Raw genomic sequence first — 17,867 nt, forward strand, 5'->3', positions numbered from 1 at the left:
AAGCAATACATAGTTTTAGCCCAAACTTGCTATAAATTTTACTTTATTAAGAATCGGCTTGCTTTTTACGAATAAAGTAGCAACTTAAAAGGTACATTCACACAGAACGGTCTCGCATTCTTTTGTGTCTCTTAGAAAAGAACGCCTGAATAGCTGCTTTTGTCTTTCTTTTTTTCGGAGCAGCCGCTTTTATATTATCGTCAGTATCTGGAGCTAAATCTTGAATAGATGCAATAGAGTCCCAGGAAAGTACTATTAATATTATTATCAAGCCATAAAGTTACCAGAAATGAAAGCAAAATATTAAACGTTAATAACCTGTTGCCGGCAGTTTCTCGCTTGCAAGATTATCCTCCACCGAGTTGTCCATATTCTTAAGACCTTTCATTCCTGCTAAAGATCTCGCACTACAACGTTCATATTCACTTTAGTAACGCTCGAGAGTATATGAGATACCCGCTGATGATATTAATGGCTTAACAATTACCGGTGAGCTTCCTTTTTCAACTTTTTATTTAATAGGTTCTGTTCCTGCTGGTTACGTCGCTCAAGTTTCAATTTCCTAGAATAATTAGATTGTATGATTTCATATTCTGGTAATCTGCTGAGGCGAACTTTAATAGAACATAAAAATTACTTTTTCCCTTCCAATTTCGATTTTATTGCATCAATTTCAAATTTGGTTTTCGTAACTGATAATGTAATCCATTATGATAATATGCATTAGATTAGACCTGATTAGATAAGTCATTAACTTTACGGATTCAGGGAATTAATATTACGCGTATAACGCAACTAACCATATTGGTGATACAAGACGTTCCCAGTGCACACCCCCTCTTCAATCTTAATTAGATTAAAAGTCATTCGAGGTCCTAGCTAAATAGCATTTAGTACAGATTTATTTTCGAAGTCAACGTAATAATTAATATATTATATTATACATTACGATATGAAACCTCGGTTAAACGGATAGCGCTCTGCTGAGATTTGATATTTCCTCTACCAGAAATGGCCTGCGGTAAGGTAACATGGGACTCAGGACCTGCATCATCCATTTCACTTTCACTACCGTAACCATTTCTATTTTAAAACATACGCAGATAACAAAAATTTCGGTTATTACTGATACTGCTAGTACAAAATGATCAAAAATTCGTTAGAGAACTTCGTTATCATGCCTTGCAAAATAGTCACTAATGTCATTCAGTTCGCTCAAATTCGGAATTTTTTGTTTCAGTAACTTTCTAAGGTTTTTACTGATACCGACCGGGGCGGCATGGATATTGCTGAATTTTAAATCAAATTTAATTTCTTAAAAATCCATACAAATATACTAAATGAAAGATATATAGTAGGTTACGTACTAATGTCGAAAATCAATTGTATTCTTTCCGTGATTAAAGTTTATAAGTACACATCTTCTGATATTTACTAGTTGGACCTTGAAAATCATAATTTGTCGAAAAATTTGAACCATTAGAGAATGCAATCTATAGCTGTAATGGAGAATAATTCTCCACGAAAATCGAGTAAAATGCTTTAAATTTTGTTAAATATAGTTTACAATACCTTTTCCACATTTATAGAAGAAAACATATTCTGAAACATAGTTACAGTCAGGGTATGCGATAAATTGTCTGGTTTAAATCCACTCAATACCAACTAATGGCAAAAACGGGAAAGTTTAGGAATATTAGGCAATACAGTCATAACACCTTGACATACACGTATTTATGAAAGCTGCTTCATCAATACCAGTGGATGATGCTTATACTGGATTTTTTCAGTCTTTGGCTTTGATAGATATGAGATAATATCTCTAGCATGGGTGTACTAAAATTTCGTACAAACCAGATATAGAATGAATGTTTACATTAATAGCAGGTTGTTGTAATTTCTGGTATAATAAGGGTGTATGACAATACAAATGCTTATCATATTGTAATATCTACAGCCTGCACATGACACGCATTCCGGGATCGAAACATACCGAATCCACACGAAAAGTGATCGTTGGTCCTTGCGGTAATTTAGCGATTTTCTGGATATAAAGATAAATCTTGTCAAACAAGGTTTGATATTAAATATATGTTTAAATACCATTTACATAGGTAAAATAAACGACATTTACTATCGTTATACTTTTACTTAAATTCTAATTTTAATTGACGCATAACATTTACTATCGCTGTTGCGTTAACGGTTAGTATGCGAGCATATATAGCGATGTAATTACAAAACTTTATCACAGGTGAGTGAATAAATTTGTTTCCGACAGTTTACTTTCCAGGCTTTTGCTAGCAACAAACATACCAAGTAAGTACCCTTATCAGTCCTAGATATGATTAAGAAATGAGTCACTCCAAGCGGACCTGCAGCATGAATGAAATCTTTTAATGAATTCTTATGTTGAACCTAGCGCAACAAAGGAAAAACAGTTAATAAATCACGTCAATTCGTATCTACTAATTCTATTCTTGATACAGTAAAAGTGTATAAATACGCAGATAAATCGATTAGTAATATATAGTTGGTTAATTCACACACCGAAAGGAGATCTAAGAATCCAAATTAAAAATAGGAGTAACAGACAGTATAGGAACGCACTAAGATACTGTATACGTAAGCAATTAAGTGTAAATAACGTCGATTGCTTGCGATTCTCTGGTACATGCTATGTCGCTTATAGCCATGGGAAATTTAATGATATACGCAAATTACATTCAAATTTCGATAAATTAGGGTATTTGAATCATTGATTCGGCGGTTTGAGTGTAAAATGAGTTAAAAAAGGAAAATTACTATCACTAATAGTTACATCTAATGGAATACGGATACTAATTTTAAGTATTGCATTAAATTAGGAAATTTTACTAAGAATAACATAATACATGCGTACTGCACTGCACGATCAGTAATAACATTATACACTAAGTCTACTTTTACTACAAAATTTGATTCTATAATAAAACATATTGCATGGCAAAAACACTGCTTAACGTAGACTATTTAGAGAGTTTCTAATACAAGTTTGTTTTTAGGCTAGAGCTATAGTATTTCTTGGTTTAATTCAATATTTTTTATTGCATTTTAATTTGGCGTGGATTTTCCAAATCTTGAGGCAGTTTGAAACCAGACCAATACGTTTTGACTAAATCGTAGGTAATCATTTTAATTTCTCCTGAAATTTAAGACTATGGTACCTTCAATCGCCTAGCGGTGTAGGGCTCCATGACCATTCTTAAATCTTTCATTAACCTAAGACCACTGCTGCCTATCTTACCATTTTGTAAAACAAATGTTCGAGGGGTTTTTAAATCACCAGAATTCTCATTACCAGCGTGAACTCTCTGAAATCGTGTAAGTGAAATACTTGTTAACAGGCAAGCTATCACTAGTGCAGCTAAAAATATGTATCATTTAATGCACACCATTCTCGATGATTACATTAACTGGATAAATTAAATCCATAGCTGAATCGGTTGTATTATTAGTAACTGACAGAATAAAATTATTCTAACTTTTAAGAATTGTAATCGTCAAGAATCGAAATATCTCACCACACTTTAGGTTTATTAATGCAATGGAGTGCAAGGTGCACAAGAACTTTAGTACAGTATATGAAAATGCTCACAAAATCGGCCTTAGAGACATGAAAGTGCAATGCTACTTCACTTTAGAGCATACTTCGAGCAAAGCATTCAATTGCTTACCTTCTTTCTTCCCATATTGGTAAATATGTGATATTACTCAGGGAGATGTGGGAAAATTCGATAGCTACTTAGCGTAAGTACTGTACAGTTGTAGAATAGTTGTAGACTTGTAGTACTGTACACCGTATAGTATTTTGCACTCAGAGGCAGAGGAAATCTTTATGGTTTCTTATCCGGTAATACAGTACAATGTACCTTGCACTGTACTACTGTACAGTATATTACACCGTAAATGAGTAGACAGTACAGTACTGTACTGTACTGTACCTACAATACAGTACAGTATACCTTGCACTGTACTGTACATTTCACAACTGTGGATAAGATCAGAAAGATGGATGAGCAAAATCAGTTATTATCATTTTCCAATCCGGTTTTCAATGCTTACGCATTTTATGCTGTTATCATCGTCCTAAAGGTCCTGACAATGGCAGTTAATACAGGCCGTCTCAGGCAAAAGAATACCGTAAGTAGCTACGTAATCCCAGCAATTAACGAATTCCTTTAGTTAATCTAGCGCAGTGTACGAATTCAAGAGAAATCTCTGCATACACAGTACTCTACTTATTAAAGTTGAAGAACAGTATTCAGTATTCAACCGCCACCTACTTACATATTTCAGAGGCCTATGTAACATTCTGTACAATGCACATTGCACATACTCAAAATGGCAACATGTAGGGTTTACATATTGATGAATTCCTTTAATATTCTCTGACGAACTAGGCCTTCTCAAATCCAGAAGATGCCATCTTATTTGGTATAGAACCATCCAAAAAAAATGTCAACGTCAAACATCCAGATGTAGAACGCTTTGTGAGGTTTGCAAAAATTTTCGTAAAACGTAGTACTGTACTCTACCTGTAATTGCAGCCTCTACATATTCGAAAAACATTACCATTTTTATTGTACTGGTGTGTATAGTATAATCATCTGGAGTCATCGTAGGCTTCTCATCCTTCTAAAAGAGCAGTTTATTATTATTACTTGTAGCAGGTCATCATGCCCAGTACTGTAATTATATTATAATGTACATTACAATACACATTTATACTTGTATCACTTGTGTTCTTGTGATCACTTCAGTATAATGCACAACTTGTGATTTCGCTTACCAAAGTACTCCAGCTAGATTTACTCAAAGATGCTTAATCTGCACATACTACCGCACACATACATCGTATCAATTACGAAGTGGATTTGATCCAAACTCGAGGAATATCTGCTGCTGAAATGAAAGTTTAATATGCTATAATGTACTAATTACTCTATCATTTATTGTAGGGCCCATAGAAATGATTTAGAAAACATCATTTCTTTCCTATTTGTTGGATTTTTATATGTTTTAACGGATCCACCGTATGATATAAGTATATACTGCTTCCGAATATTTACTTTAGCTCGTATTATTCATTCAGTATCGAGCGTGAAAGGTTATTTATTCGGAAAGTACTGCAGCTTTGGAGTAGGGCTTCTTACTACCATATTCATGATTTATAAAGTTTTAATTACTTCTAAATATTACTAAAATAGCTTGTATTTTATATATAGTATAATACAATTTATAGTGTATAATATAGCCATTTTACTGTCTGTAGAGCGACTGACAAAATTCTACCTGCTTTGTATTTTGATGCGGTACTTTTTGAGGAAAGTGCGGCCTTGGTACTTTACTATCTACTGTACTGTGAACTTTATATTGTTCCGGTAGCGTGACATTGTAAGACAGTCACAATGATTTATGATTGTGATTCATGATTCGATATTTGTGCCTGGAATGGAATTTCATATTATGATTTTTATAGTTATTAAGCATTGCTCTGTGAACTTTTTTTCGTATATAATACGGTAACTGATAGCTATAAGCAGTACTCCCAACTCACTTTTCATATTTATCACGTAGCTTGTTGTATCCAGTGCTTGACAGTAGTAGGATGAAGCTTTAGAAATTTGTATACCATGTATAATTTTTGCAGTAATTTATGTGGTGCAGTACGTAAATGGTACCTGTCTGTTAATAAAGCTCTAAATTTTAGCTAGTAAAGTCTGTTGTGGTGAAATGTCAGATTATTTTCTGATTAGTGTGTACTATGTACAAGAGTACAGACGCATTATATTAATACTGTATGTTTTCGGCAAATTTTTTGAAAGAGAATTACTTAATTAATTAAATGTGCATCCAGCGCTCTATGCGAGACACTGCAAGTAGTATTGCCAAGGTATCTCATAATAGTAGTACTTTGTGTTCTGCACAGTGCAGTACGTTTTATCATATTTTAAACTTAACGGCATTTATATACAGTAAATACATTACTAAGATATGCAGCAGCAATTCCCGGCATGGAATAGAAATACTTGGAAGTCCTATTTCTACGAATACTGGCAGCCAACTTACAATGAATAAAAGTGAAGTTGTAGTACCATAGGTGGTTTTTACATATAACTATGTTTCAGTGAAGGTCGACGAAGACACAGCGACATACAATTTAAAAAAAGTAGATCAGATATAATAATAATGTATACGAGTCGTGTGTAGAGTTTGCCTGAAGTCAATATCATTTTGACGTGGTATGAGCGTCATAAACGATGAAAAAACGAAATGATCCAATGCATTAAACATGAATCCAAACTTTAGTACGCGTTCGTCTATAGTTACTTATGCTATATTTACGAGTTAAACTGTCATAGTGCTGCTAGTAAAAGTTCTGGCGACCGAATTCACTGATGATTTGTCAGGGTAGAAGACTGCGAGCGAAGCATAATGCGTTGTTATTGATTATATAATTATGCATAGTTTTAGTAAAGTAGAAACACAAATTAGTAAGGCATTCAGATAATTGCGCGTACCTGGAGACTTTCAATATTTGCAAAATCCATTTTATTACAATAATTGGAAAATGATGTAGTTATACTGTATCGAACTTTTGTTAAATAATAACGGCAGAACCACAGTAGTTGTTACATAGATTGTATTTACAACGTTTATTTCTCATACATTCATTTGTGTGATGATACATTATTTAAATCAGTCAATATCAACAGATTTTATCAAAAGTTTATTCCTTTGAGGTGAAATATAATATGCCCATGAACACAATTCCTTATCAAACATCTTTATTCTTCATTTCTTGGATCTTAAAGTAGATAAATTTGATCCAGACAAATCAAAACTGTGGAACATTATTGATAGCAGCGACCATAACTTCAGCATTCATATAGCAAAATAAAATATTTGACACAGCGTCTTTACCTGGAGGGTACGGCTCCTGACTAATTTCTGTTAGTTTCATCCACCGTTCCAATCAAGTGATTAATTTTATCAAGTAACATTTGAAATTTATCCAAATATTGTTGAAAATACTGTCTAGTTATAAAGGTCAAATGTTAATCAACAGAACCTTGCTTACATTGAATTGTGGCAGTTTAGTTGTTTGCATGATTGATACTTACCTGGTCTTGATATCATCATATAGGTCAACTATTTCATCTACAGAAATATTGTTAAATTCTTCATTGTAAGCCTAATGTGAGATTTAATTGTTTTTATCATTCAGTATATTTGTTCTTATATGTATATCAATAATAAAAAAACTTAATCTAGCATAACTTGCCAATGTTGTATAGGCAAGAAGAGCTTTCTGCAATTCTTTAAAAATTTCCCTTTTGACTTCTTTTGTACAACTATCATTTACGTTTCGAACTCTAAGTATAGGAGATAGTATACAAATGGATTAAATAACTCAATGGGCAGCATATCCGCAAGTGTTATGTCATTGCATCAGACATACTGTATACCTGATAAGTGCCCTAATAAGCGAATGAAGACGATCAATTATCTGCCTTGTGTAAAGCGTTGCTCCCAAAGAAGTACCATTAAAAGGAGTTTCAGAAATTTCTCTATTCACATCGATAACTTTCAGTTGCGATGAAAGAAGATTACTATCAATAATTAAATAACTGGTCAACACACATCGCTATTGAATAAAAATAGCTTGAGGAAACACTACGGAAACGTTAAAATAAATACATAGCATCTCTAATCAATTTAAGGAAAGATTACCATAAGTTATTAGCACTATCCCAAATCTGGTAAAATATAATCCTAGTTTTACTAGTTTCATGATTAAAGCCGGGAAATCCTGTAGTTTGGGCATCCGGAATTAAGAAATCATTGCAACTTTGTGCGAGTAACGACGAGTTGTAATCATCAGTATATTGATTACTATTCTCTACAACCATCTTTTCTTGTAAGAGTTTTATAACTTTTATGCCTTTTTGCGATATAGTCATATACTCCGGTCGGCAGTTAATATACTTCATTAGTTCCATACATGATACTAATATATCTTTGGTATCGGAACTACCTATATCTAGTCCTAAAGTGGATATTGTTAACCAATGATGAAAAATTATAATAATTAAAAGCATGTAAAAATACAGATTAATAGTAATTAATGTATTACAACAATTATATGCTCATTGCTTCAACCGTAGCAAAGTTGAAAGCGAGAAATAGAAAGGAAATTTTTACTATAAAATATTCTTCTGACGTATAGGTGATACAACTAGCAACGGCAATAATTATAGATTAACTTCAGCTGCTTGGCTACAGACAAAGATGCTCGTACTACACTGTATACAACTAGAGAATGTAACAAAGGAAGTCGTCTGTATGATGAATGTGATAATAACCTAGGGTTACTGATGTAAGAGATACTTACCGTTATTCCTAAATTTCTGTTGCAATAAATCAATGAATTGCTTGGAATCTCTTGAAAGAACATTTCCAAAAACAGCTATCCAGTGCTTTTGTAATAAATATAGCAACTCATAACAATTCCATGGCGGTTTAACAGCGACAATATCCATCCATGTATCATCGAATACTCTTCTAAATTCACTGGTTACAAATTCTGGTACTACTTCCTCAATTACGCTACGGACGTTATCAACAACTGCATGCCAACTGATTGTATGGTCTTCAGTTTGACACTACAATAAAATTAATCAAGCACAGTAATATATGAGTTAAACTATTTATGCATTTTCATTTATAAACTTTAATATATTGTTATCATAGTTCTAGGTGATATACGAGTATAACCATGGCCAGCGTACACTAGAAGTCCTCATACACGTATTAGCATCGTTAGGAAATTCGCCAACTTCCAACATTTCGATACTGTGTACATCTTGCATGGTAAGGGTATCAATTTCTTCAATCTGAAACACATTAATTCCAAGATATACCAGCTCCAATATTGTCTTGCTATTAAATGTTTTTATCCCATTGATTAAGGCTTTAGTACAAAGATTTTTATCATTTGAAAATAAAACGACCGTGTTCTTTTTAGAAGAAGCTTCCATAGGATTATTAACTAAAGAAAGTCGTAAGACGTTAGTGATGAATTAAATTAGCTTTATAATATACAGTAATCAGAATCCCTCACTTTTTCCACGATAGAACAAACAACATTGCAGGATGTAATCGTCATTGGTGGACGCAGCAAATAGTGTCTTCTGTTCTTGAATCTGCGTTGGAAAGCGTAAAATGTAGCAAAAATTAGGTATTTGTCGATAAAGTATCTCAAAATAATACAACAAGAACTTCAATCCCCTGTAAAACTGCACATTATTACATAAGTTGGCTCATCTTCTAAATTACCGAAGACTGTCTGTCTTCATTCCACATCCTACAACCGTCTAACTTCTTACATAGTAAACGACTATTTACGAGATTTACAGTACAATTTGTATAGGAAGCATACACACTTATAGCAAACAGAAGCTTAATTTGATCAAATATAAATCCAGTGATAACTGAATTAAATTTTAATTATTGCACGAGTATTATTTTACGTCTATGCACTACAGCATGCATACCTCATCTAGAGTTTGACCATGAATTCTGGGATGGTTTAAGGCGAAAGATTTGTAGAGAAAGTTTATAGCGGTCCTCGCATGTGTCTCTAGACTTAATTCGCAGCTCTTGTCCTTTCCTTTCGAAAATTTTTGGGTCGTATTTCTTCGTAAAGTTTTCAACGCGTCTAATTCTTCCACAACAATCCAAGGAATGACTAACACTGGGTATCCATAACCTAGATAATGGATCAAATCAATTTAAAATACGTTACTAACGTAGTGCTGTACATGCACTGCCAGCGCCTGCACCTACGCATATCTTGCTATACGCGTACGGCGTTCATGTATGGCGAATTAATTAATTCAGAATTACTGTAAATGTCATTCCGAACTACGAAAGAAGTTTCTAAGCTTAACCTAAAGCATAGTACTGTATCATGCCTTGTGGTCCGTGAATGTATGATGTACCGTATACCGTCAGTGTTACCTTTGATTTGTTTGTCTTTTAACAAGGTTACCATTTCTAAATGAGATAACAAAATATTCGTATCCACTATGATGAATAATTTGTAATTTTTGTCTCCTTCCGTAGCAGATAAGGTATCATTTAAAATTTCTTCACGCTGTCCACTAGCCATTTTTGATTCACTATCAGCATCTGCATCGATTTCCATGTCTACCCCGAGCTCATCATCTTGTTCGTCCATTTTGATTTACTGTTAATGGTGCTGTGGATTACCGCGAAATGCGGAGTACTTGAAGATTTGTCTACTGCGATGTATTGTGTACTTCTATGCATTTACGAGCATTCAATTGCCACCTAGAAGAATTCAAGCGATGGCTGAATGCACACTGTCACTACCAATACCCTCGGAATGCACTACTACCAAATGCATCAGCACTACAGTACAGTATAAAATAAATAAATAAATTAAATTTTGATTTGTTACAGTTATCAGGGTTCAAAAATATAGTACTGCATCTGCGCATCAGTAAAGACGGCAATGTCGAATACTTTACACACTTTTTCTTGGTCATTGTAAATACAGTAAATAAAACAGTACTGTACGGCACTTTCATTATTACTGTCCAATAGTGTCCATACTGTACTCCATAGTGTTTGACGAAGCTTGGAAATAGTACATACAGTACAGCGGCCATCACAATATTAGTAGTAGTAAAAAAGACCCATTTGCATGATGGACTACAGTAATATACTAACTGTAACTTAATAGATCTATGCTACAGGTCTACAGCATCACAGATCTATCGATATCAGTATCGTATCTCTATGATCTACTGACAGTATTCATTTTTTTCTTTTTATACTCGTATAATCCAGTCAAGTAGTCAACTTTACCTTCATATTAAAGTAAGATAAATGACTCAAACAATTCACTACGTTACCAAACTTATAGTAACATCTGCCACAAGGAGTTCTTACGTACTTACAGTACTGTAGTTTAGTGTCTGTGATTTACTGTTAAAGTAGAAGTCACTTGTACAGTACATATCTACACTCTACATGTGCCACTATTGGATTCTACGCTATATCGATTTATAAATAATGCAGGAATCATGGGTAACGCAACAGAGTCCAATACGAAGGTACGAAGATTTTGCATGGCGTTAGACTTAGGGCTATTTCCTAAATTGATGAAGTACAAGTACCGTATAAAACCAGTCATCAACGTAGCTGGTATTTTGACTAGTTATTGCACCTACTTTAAGAATAATTTAATCAATGTAAATTCATTCATTTATATGGGCGTGCGACTGAAAGTTACTGTACCGTATAATTTACTTTACAAGATCACAAACCAATTAGTTTACATAAATGTAGAATGGCTAGAACATGTGTAAAAAAGAGAAGGCTCCAGGTACACTGCGCTTAGCACATTGTCAGTTATTATGGTATAGGCCACACAATTTATGAATCGTATGATATGAATTTTTTTAAATTTGTATTTAACATTTCAATTATTGATGTACTTTAAGAGATAACCAAGATATTATCAAATCTTTATGAAAATTATAAACATCATGCAGATCAAAAATTATGAGAATATTTAAATACAATAATAATCTAACAATGGAAGCAAGACCAATGTTACTATATGGATATGTTTAAAGCCAAGCCGCTTAGTAGATAGCTGAATTATTTCTTGTTACTACGAGTTTATATAACCGAAGCTGAATAGACAGCCACACTACAAGCTAGTCTCGTAACACAAAGGATGTCTTAATACTTATTTCAATCCAGAGAGCTGCACGTTTTGAGCTCTCGGTTTAGATAATAGTAAAACGATTTAGTGTTCATCTACCTTATGTTAGTACATTGTTAGTCAAATAGAAGAGTCTTGCATAAGCAATAATGCACTTATACGAATTGTAAATATCTAATATTTTTATCTAGTGAACCTTGGTGCTTATTGAACACGCGAAGTGTTTTAATTTATGCGATAATTTTCATGTAATTCTGGTTTGATATCGTAGAGCAAGGATAGGACGCGATCTATTACTTTATTTTTATTTGCAGCAGCGAGACGATTTTGATCATTGATTTTTTGATGGGTCTGATCTTTAATTTTGATGGCAAAATCATCCTTTGATCCGGAACTCTGGAATGCAAATAATATAATTATAATGACAATGTAACTCCTCAATACTCATCTTTATCTTCATGTCTCAACTGTGTAAATGGCAATATATATTCTAATAACGATATAACCATCAACGAGAACTAGCGTGTAACTTTAAATAGGAAAACATGACAGAGTTGAACATAAAAATATCTATTCTAAATTGGACTGAGCGCTATGCAAGAGAAATGCATGAAACTGCAAAGCAGTTAATTTATGATTTTAATATTTGCAACGAAAGCGTAAATCGTAAATGTTAGAGTTTGCGAATTTTATCTCTATATTTGCCATTTTCTAATGTGACACTAGTAACTTAGTTAATAATTATAAGCAGACAATATTGCGATAAACACCCGTTTAAAATATTATATTTAAAATATGTTAATGCTAATAATTCTTATTACTAACAGCCTAAAGGTGAGTTATACTTTATTTGTTAAACAATCATTACTTTCAAATACATGAAACTGGATGATGCATTTATTATTCAACCCGCAGTAAAGTATTCATAAGTTATTCTCATCAGTGAAGTTGTTAGAGTGAGTAATCTTGGGCTTCAATTATACTGCAGGAGCTAGAGAGATGTGATGCACTAAGCGTAACAAATGTTTCTATAGCATTATCAAAATCCGATATTATCAGGAAATAGAACCAAAGTTTGATAATGCTGGTGGCCTATTTAAATATTAGGCTTAATTCACGCTTAAAACAGCGGAATACTTGGTTTTCTGATGTTATAGTGCTCAAGAACTCACCTCTTTCACTTTAGCTTGAAATTCTTGCTCACGTTGAACTTTAAATTTTTCTATTTCAGATTGTGCTTCCTCTTTCGCCTGCTTTAATCTTCTCGTCTTTCCTAAAGGTTGACATCAACAAAGAAAGCACTACCATTATTTAAAATAAATTGCCACACTATCGATTTCATAAGCTTAATAATAAATTTACGATTTAATAGATATCTAGCCTAGTAATTTGGTAACACGAGTTCTACAAACGACATAATATATACGCGTATAAAGTATATCGAAGTCCATGATTTGACATATGCCTTATTTTGCCTCGAAAATTTTAAACTTAACCATTCCAGCATTTTAGTACTTGGGCATAATAAAACCTTAAAGGTGTACCTGTTTAGTTACTTACGTTTCTTTGCGTCATTTACAAGTTCACTAGCCTTTTTTTCAGCTTGTAAAAGTTGCTGAATCCCTTCACTTTTAGACGCCATATTGCCAGTAATGCAATAATTACGAATGTGACTTCGAAAGGGATTCGACTGCCTTTTGCGATGGATTTATACGGTACTGTACCGTACCGAACAGTTATTGCATTGGTTATTACATTTTTCTCGACATCTGTTATAGTTTACAAATTCATACTACCGTACTAGACTGTATTACTGTATTACTGTATCGACGCAACAGATAGATATACCGCAAGACTAATCGATTATACAGTACTAGTAAACGTCCTGTGACTTAGTGTGTAAAGGCACGTGACAATCGATGTCATAACATATTTCATACTGTACTGTACAGTACAGTACATTGTACACAGATACTGTACACTGTAGTGCTGTACTGTACTGTACAGTACACTTCGCCGTCTGAGTCTTCTGTACTACTGTACTGTACAGTACAGGGTACATTGTACAGTACAGTACAGTACTAAGAGAAAACCTCGTGAGTGAGCTGCATACAGTACTGTACAGTACAGTACAGTATTGTACACTGTACAGTACTAAGAGAAAACCTTGTGAGTGAGCTGCATATCAGTACAGTACAGTACAGTACTGTACAGTACACACTGTACGGTAAAATTAGTTGTACTGTACAGTACAGTGTACAGTACAGTACTGTTATTGATACTGTACAGTTATGCTCAGTACAGCAATGACATCTGCGATCATATGACCTCTTGACAGAGCATGGTCAAAGCTTGGTCACTAATTTTAAAAGTACGCGTGCTTCCAAACTAAACTGTCATTCAGCGTCTTCAAAATTAATCGAAATTGCGAGAATTCTCTCCGGCAATGCATCGTGCGATATCGGTCGTTATAAATCCTCATCAAATCTATACGATGCTAATGCATTATACGTAAAAAGGTAATCTGTCAGTATTATACAATTTTTATTAAGTATGCAAACTTTTACGTAACTATTTTAGCTGCTTCCTGGAGTAGGGTATCCGTTCAATTTGAACGAGGTCCTTCTTTGGTTTACCACTTTAGATAAATTCTTGTAAATTCTTTAATTTTTTTGTTTTTCATTTATCATGATTAGTCGTATTTGCAGTATACAGTATTATACTGATGTAGAGCGTAAATGATGATGGAAATGTTACAACTGAATATCAGTACGTGCTTGTAACTTGTACAATGTACACTGTAATGTCTTGATGATAGTTGTGTACAATGTCAATCTTTCGCTCCTATCTGAAAACGTTTATCTTTAGCTCATCAGTTTCTTGTTAATCATGTAATAATGAGAATAGCCGTATTTAAAAACGGATTATTTTGGTATTCTAATTTGAAAATATTTCTTGCTAGCCTAAGCAGAATGAGCTGGCGTGATCTTTGGTCTTTGCACTTTTAATTTGGTAGACGTGATGGGACCGTGCCGGTAATAAACTTTCTGAAATCTCTTAATTTGATTGAATCGATTGAAAATAGTAAGATAGTTATGGAAAAGAATGATGACAGCATATTTGCTACTCATGATGGCTCAGATGACGAAATCATTAGCCACCAAGATCTCTGAACCTAAAATGAAAATCTTCGAAATTTTCTTTGCAACCGCATGCGCCTTTTTCACTATTCTTGAGTGTAGCAAGAATTGTTAAGGCTAATTACAGTATCGCAATGCAAATTACCATAAAATTCAATTTTTGGGGAAGGACTGCTTTATGATTGCAAATCTCTAGATATGCTTCGTACAAGTTTATTATGCATACTGTATTGCATGATTAAGCCTGATAAATTTTTTTTTTCAGTTAATAATGTTGCCGAGTTAATACAACCAGTTGCATTGACGTTACTACTGCATCGTGTAATTAAACGTCCATTATAATATTTTTATTTTGGGTTATACTGACTCATGATTATTATACGTGTAACATTTATTTATCTAGTGAGCCATTTATGAATCCACCTCTAGCTGGTCACATTTGAAATTCTCGAAACATCAAGAGAAAGCGCTAAAAATGAAGACCTATAAATCATGATGAGAATTATGAACAGGTAACTTACTCACGCGTCTAGTCAGTACTTAGATACGAAATTTTATAGAGGTAGAAAAGTCAAAATGATGATAATTTTGAAGGCATAGTTCAATCTGAGTTTTATAGTGACAGAGAATTTCACTCCACTCTGACTTCTTTTCTATATTAAATTAAGTTTACTAGTTAGGCAGTTGATGTATTGGAGTTAATTTGAAAATATTGATCTAGCACATTATATATTGATACTCCTGCTACCATGGAACTGGACCTATTCAAGCATGGTCAATTCCCAGCAAAACAGGTATCACTGCTTATAGTTACTTTTTGAATACGGTACAGCAAGAATCTGATCTATACAATCACAGGATGATAATATCATGATGGGAATCTCTCAGAATTATTTAACGTGAAGATAATTATTTTCTTCGAAACTGAATTGTGATTGTCATTTTAGCTTCTAGTCTTTATTTATGTCTAGATTCGCTAACTTCTAAACATAAGTGAAGTAAATTTTACGCTTTACGTGAGCTATGATCTTTTATCTCCATTATTATATGCACTTAGGTCTATCAACAATTGGAAGGAGAACTTAATTGTACGGTACCTACTGCGGCAAAGCCAATTTAGACAAGCAAGGTATTAATGCAATCGATGAATAAGACTAGCTTGTTACAATTATTTAGATGCACAAGATGAAAAAGATTAGGGACATCTGAATATGTATAAATATTATACATAAATCATGAATGTTTTGGAAATCGATAGGCCTGACGCACTAATTATATAATTATTTTCTGACTGCTACGGTTAGAATATAAAATAATTTAATGCAAATTCTGTAACTATTTTATTTTGGTCAAGAATTTCATTAGAGCAAGAGACTGCTTTTAATGCAGTCAGATATGGTCTCCCTTTTTGTCTTCGCTGTCAAGATTGATTATTTTTGAACTGTTAAGTTGGACTCCTCGATTTTCCTAATTAGATGTAATAAGGTAATTTCGTTACGAGTAACTCTCGTGACTCCTGTTGTGCTAAGTGTGTACGATGAAACTCCCGCTTAGTTATTCTATATGTAATCGCTATTATCAATGATGACGAAGATTGCTATAGTTATCCCTGTCAGAATATGACTAAATGTTGATATCACGTCAGTCTGAGACAATAAATGTCTTATTTATAATCATACCTTTCAAGGATTTTGTATTCTCCTAAACTTTACGTAAACGTATTTTGTCTTAGGTTTACCTGGCATGGTAGCGTAAAATTTCATGATTGCATTTATTTGGTATCGTTACGTCTGTCTAAGGATTGAAATGTATGTACAGTACTACTGATTAACCTTGGCATAATATACAAGATTTATTAGAAATACTGCAGCTCCCGATTGTTTGTAAATTATCATGAGTACAGTATATAAGTTGAGGCTACTACCATAACTAGTTTTTAGATATATTTTACCTATTAATTTTCCCTATATTTTAGATATAACCAAATCATTTATACTCTGCAGGAATTGGTATGGTATAGGTGACGATAGAACTCCTTATGCTGCCTAGAACCTTTCACTGTTCAGATTCCAGTCTGAACATGTCTAATTCTGCCTTGGCAATGATCGCTTTCTGATAATATATCAACGTTAAAAAGTTCTGAATAATATTTCGCAGTAAATATACAGTATTGTACTAAATCAGTTATAAATAATAAAGTCATCAATTTAATTGCGTAATGATGTAAACTTTGTTTCAAAATCTTTAAACGGCGTTAGTGATGCCATGTTATGCTGTGTACATGTTACCTATATACGCGTATTGCGTATAATCATGAGTATGGCAGCAGTCTTGGTTAACCGGGCGACTGCATTGAATAAATAAGATCTTGAGCCGCACATCGAATGTTATAAAGCGTGTACGTATTAGTATTGCGTTAGAATAGATTAAGGATATAAATATTATTGTACTATTCTCATACACCGACGTTAGAGTGTACTACAGCCCATTATGTGAATATACAGTATGATTACACGATATTTTGGTGTATTCATTAGTTGGTGGAGTTAACGGACGGGCGTTCGATTGTTTAATTATTAAGCTTAGTTACTGTGAACATAACCTCTAACACAGGCGCTTCAGTGTCTTCAGTCGTACATGATGAGTATGTGCTATTTCTATAATTACATATTTCACCGTATGCTTGCGACTTATAAAGTCTCGTTTGCACACTCAATAGGTTGTTAGCGTTTGCCATAGTCCTTTGGTCAACATAATTTTACTGTACTGTATACTGTAATTCCTTTACGCCTTATCAGCGAGCTCTGTAAAATTTTTACTCCGAAGTAAAATTCAGGCGTTGAAGGATAATTCAGTTTAGTATATTTTATACATGTAAATACATGTAAACCGTGTGAAAGGGAGTTTTCATGTCTCTGTGGTTA

General features: G+C 33.5%; 4 protein-coding genes across 4 annotated transcripts; 1 reads left to right on the forward strand and 3 right to left on the reverse strand.

Moving 5' to 3' along the window:
- Positions 1–97: 97 nt before the first annotated feature.
- TRIADDRAFT_53120 (uncharacterized protein) lies at positions 98–3,731 on the reverse strand (the record flags this gene model as incomplete). The annotated part of the gene is made up of 10 exons (XM_002109797.1): positions 98–252; positions 319–407; positions 488–562; positions 638–692; positions 801–879; positions 1,573–1,665; positions 1,994–2,044; positions 2,317–2,418; positions 3,207–3,353; positions 3,717–3,731. The coding sequence occupies 10 exons, from the start codon at positions 3,729–3,731 to the stop codon at positions 98–100; spliced, it is 861 nt and encodes a 286-aa protein (XP_002109833.1).
- A 319-nt stretch (positions 3,732–4,050) lies between these two features.
- On the forward strand, positions 4,051–6,065 carry TRIADDRAFT_53121 (uncharacterized protein; the record flags this gene model as incomplete). The annotated part of the gene is made up of 4 exons (XM_002109231.1): positions 4,051–4,182; positions 4,443–4,537; positions 5,001–5,149; positions 6,019–6,065. The coding sequence occupies 4 exons, from the start codon at positions 4,051–4,053 to the stop codon at positions 6,063–6,065; spliced, it is 423 nt and encodes a 140-aa protein (XP_002109267.1).
- A 911-nt stretch (positions 6,066–6,976) lies between these two features.
- On the reverse strand, positions 6,977–10,285 carry TRIADDRAFT_63628 (uncharacterized protein; the record flags this gene model as incomplete). The annotated part of the gene is made up of 10 exons (XM_002109798.1): positions 6,977–7,080; positions 7,167–7,237; positions 7,328–7,418; positions 7,512–7,655; positions 7,777–8,092; positions 8,438–8,708; positions 8,835–9,094; positions 9,167–9,248; positions 9,600–9,814; positions 10,066–10,285. 10 exons carry the CDS (start codon positions 10,283–10,285, stop codon positions 6,987–6,989), a joined length of 1,764 nt encoding a protein of 587 aa, XP_002109834.1. The 3' UTR covers positions 6,977–6,986.
- Positions 10,286–11,544: 1,259 nt separating this feature from the next.
- On the reverse strand, positions 11,545–13,445 carry TRIADDRAFT_63629 (expressed hypothetical protein; the record flags this gene model as incomplete). Its single annotated transcript, XM_002109799.1, has 3 exons — positions 11,545–12,199; positions 12,976–13,076; positions 13,364–13,445. The coding sequence occupies 3 exons, from the start codon at positions 13,443–13,445 to the stop codon at positions 12,029–12,031; spliced, it is 354 nt and encodes a 117-aa protein (XP_002109835.1). The 3' UTR covers positions 11,545–12,028.
- Between the last annotated feature and the right edge of the window lie 4,422 nt (positions 13,446–17,867).

This window comes from Trichoplax adhaerens, genomic scaffold, assembly GCF_000150275.1.
Source record: "Trichoplax adhaerens TRIADscaffold_2 genomic scaffold, whole genome shotgun sequence".
Taxonomy (NCBI): domain Eukaryota; kingdom Metazoa; phylum Placozoa; class Uniplacotomia; order Trichoplacea; family Trichoplacidae; genus Trichoplax; species Trichoplax adhaerens.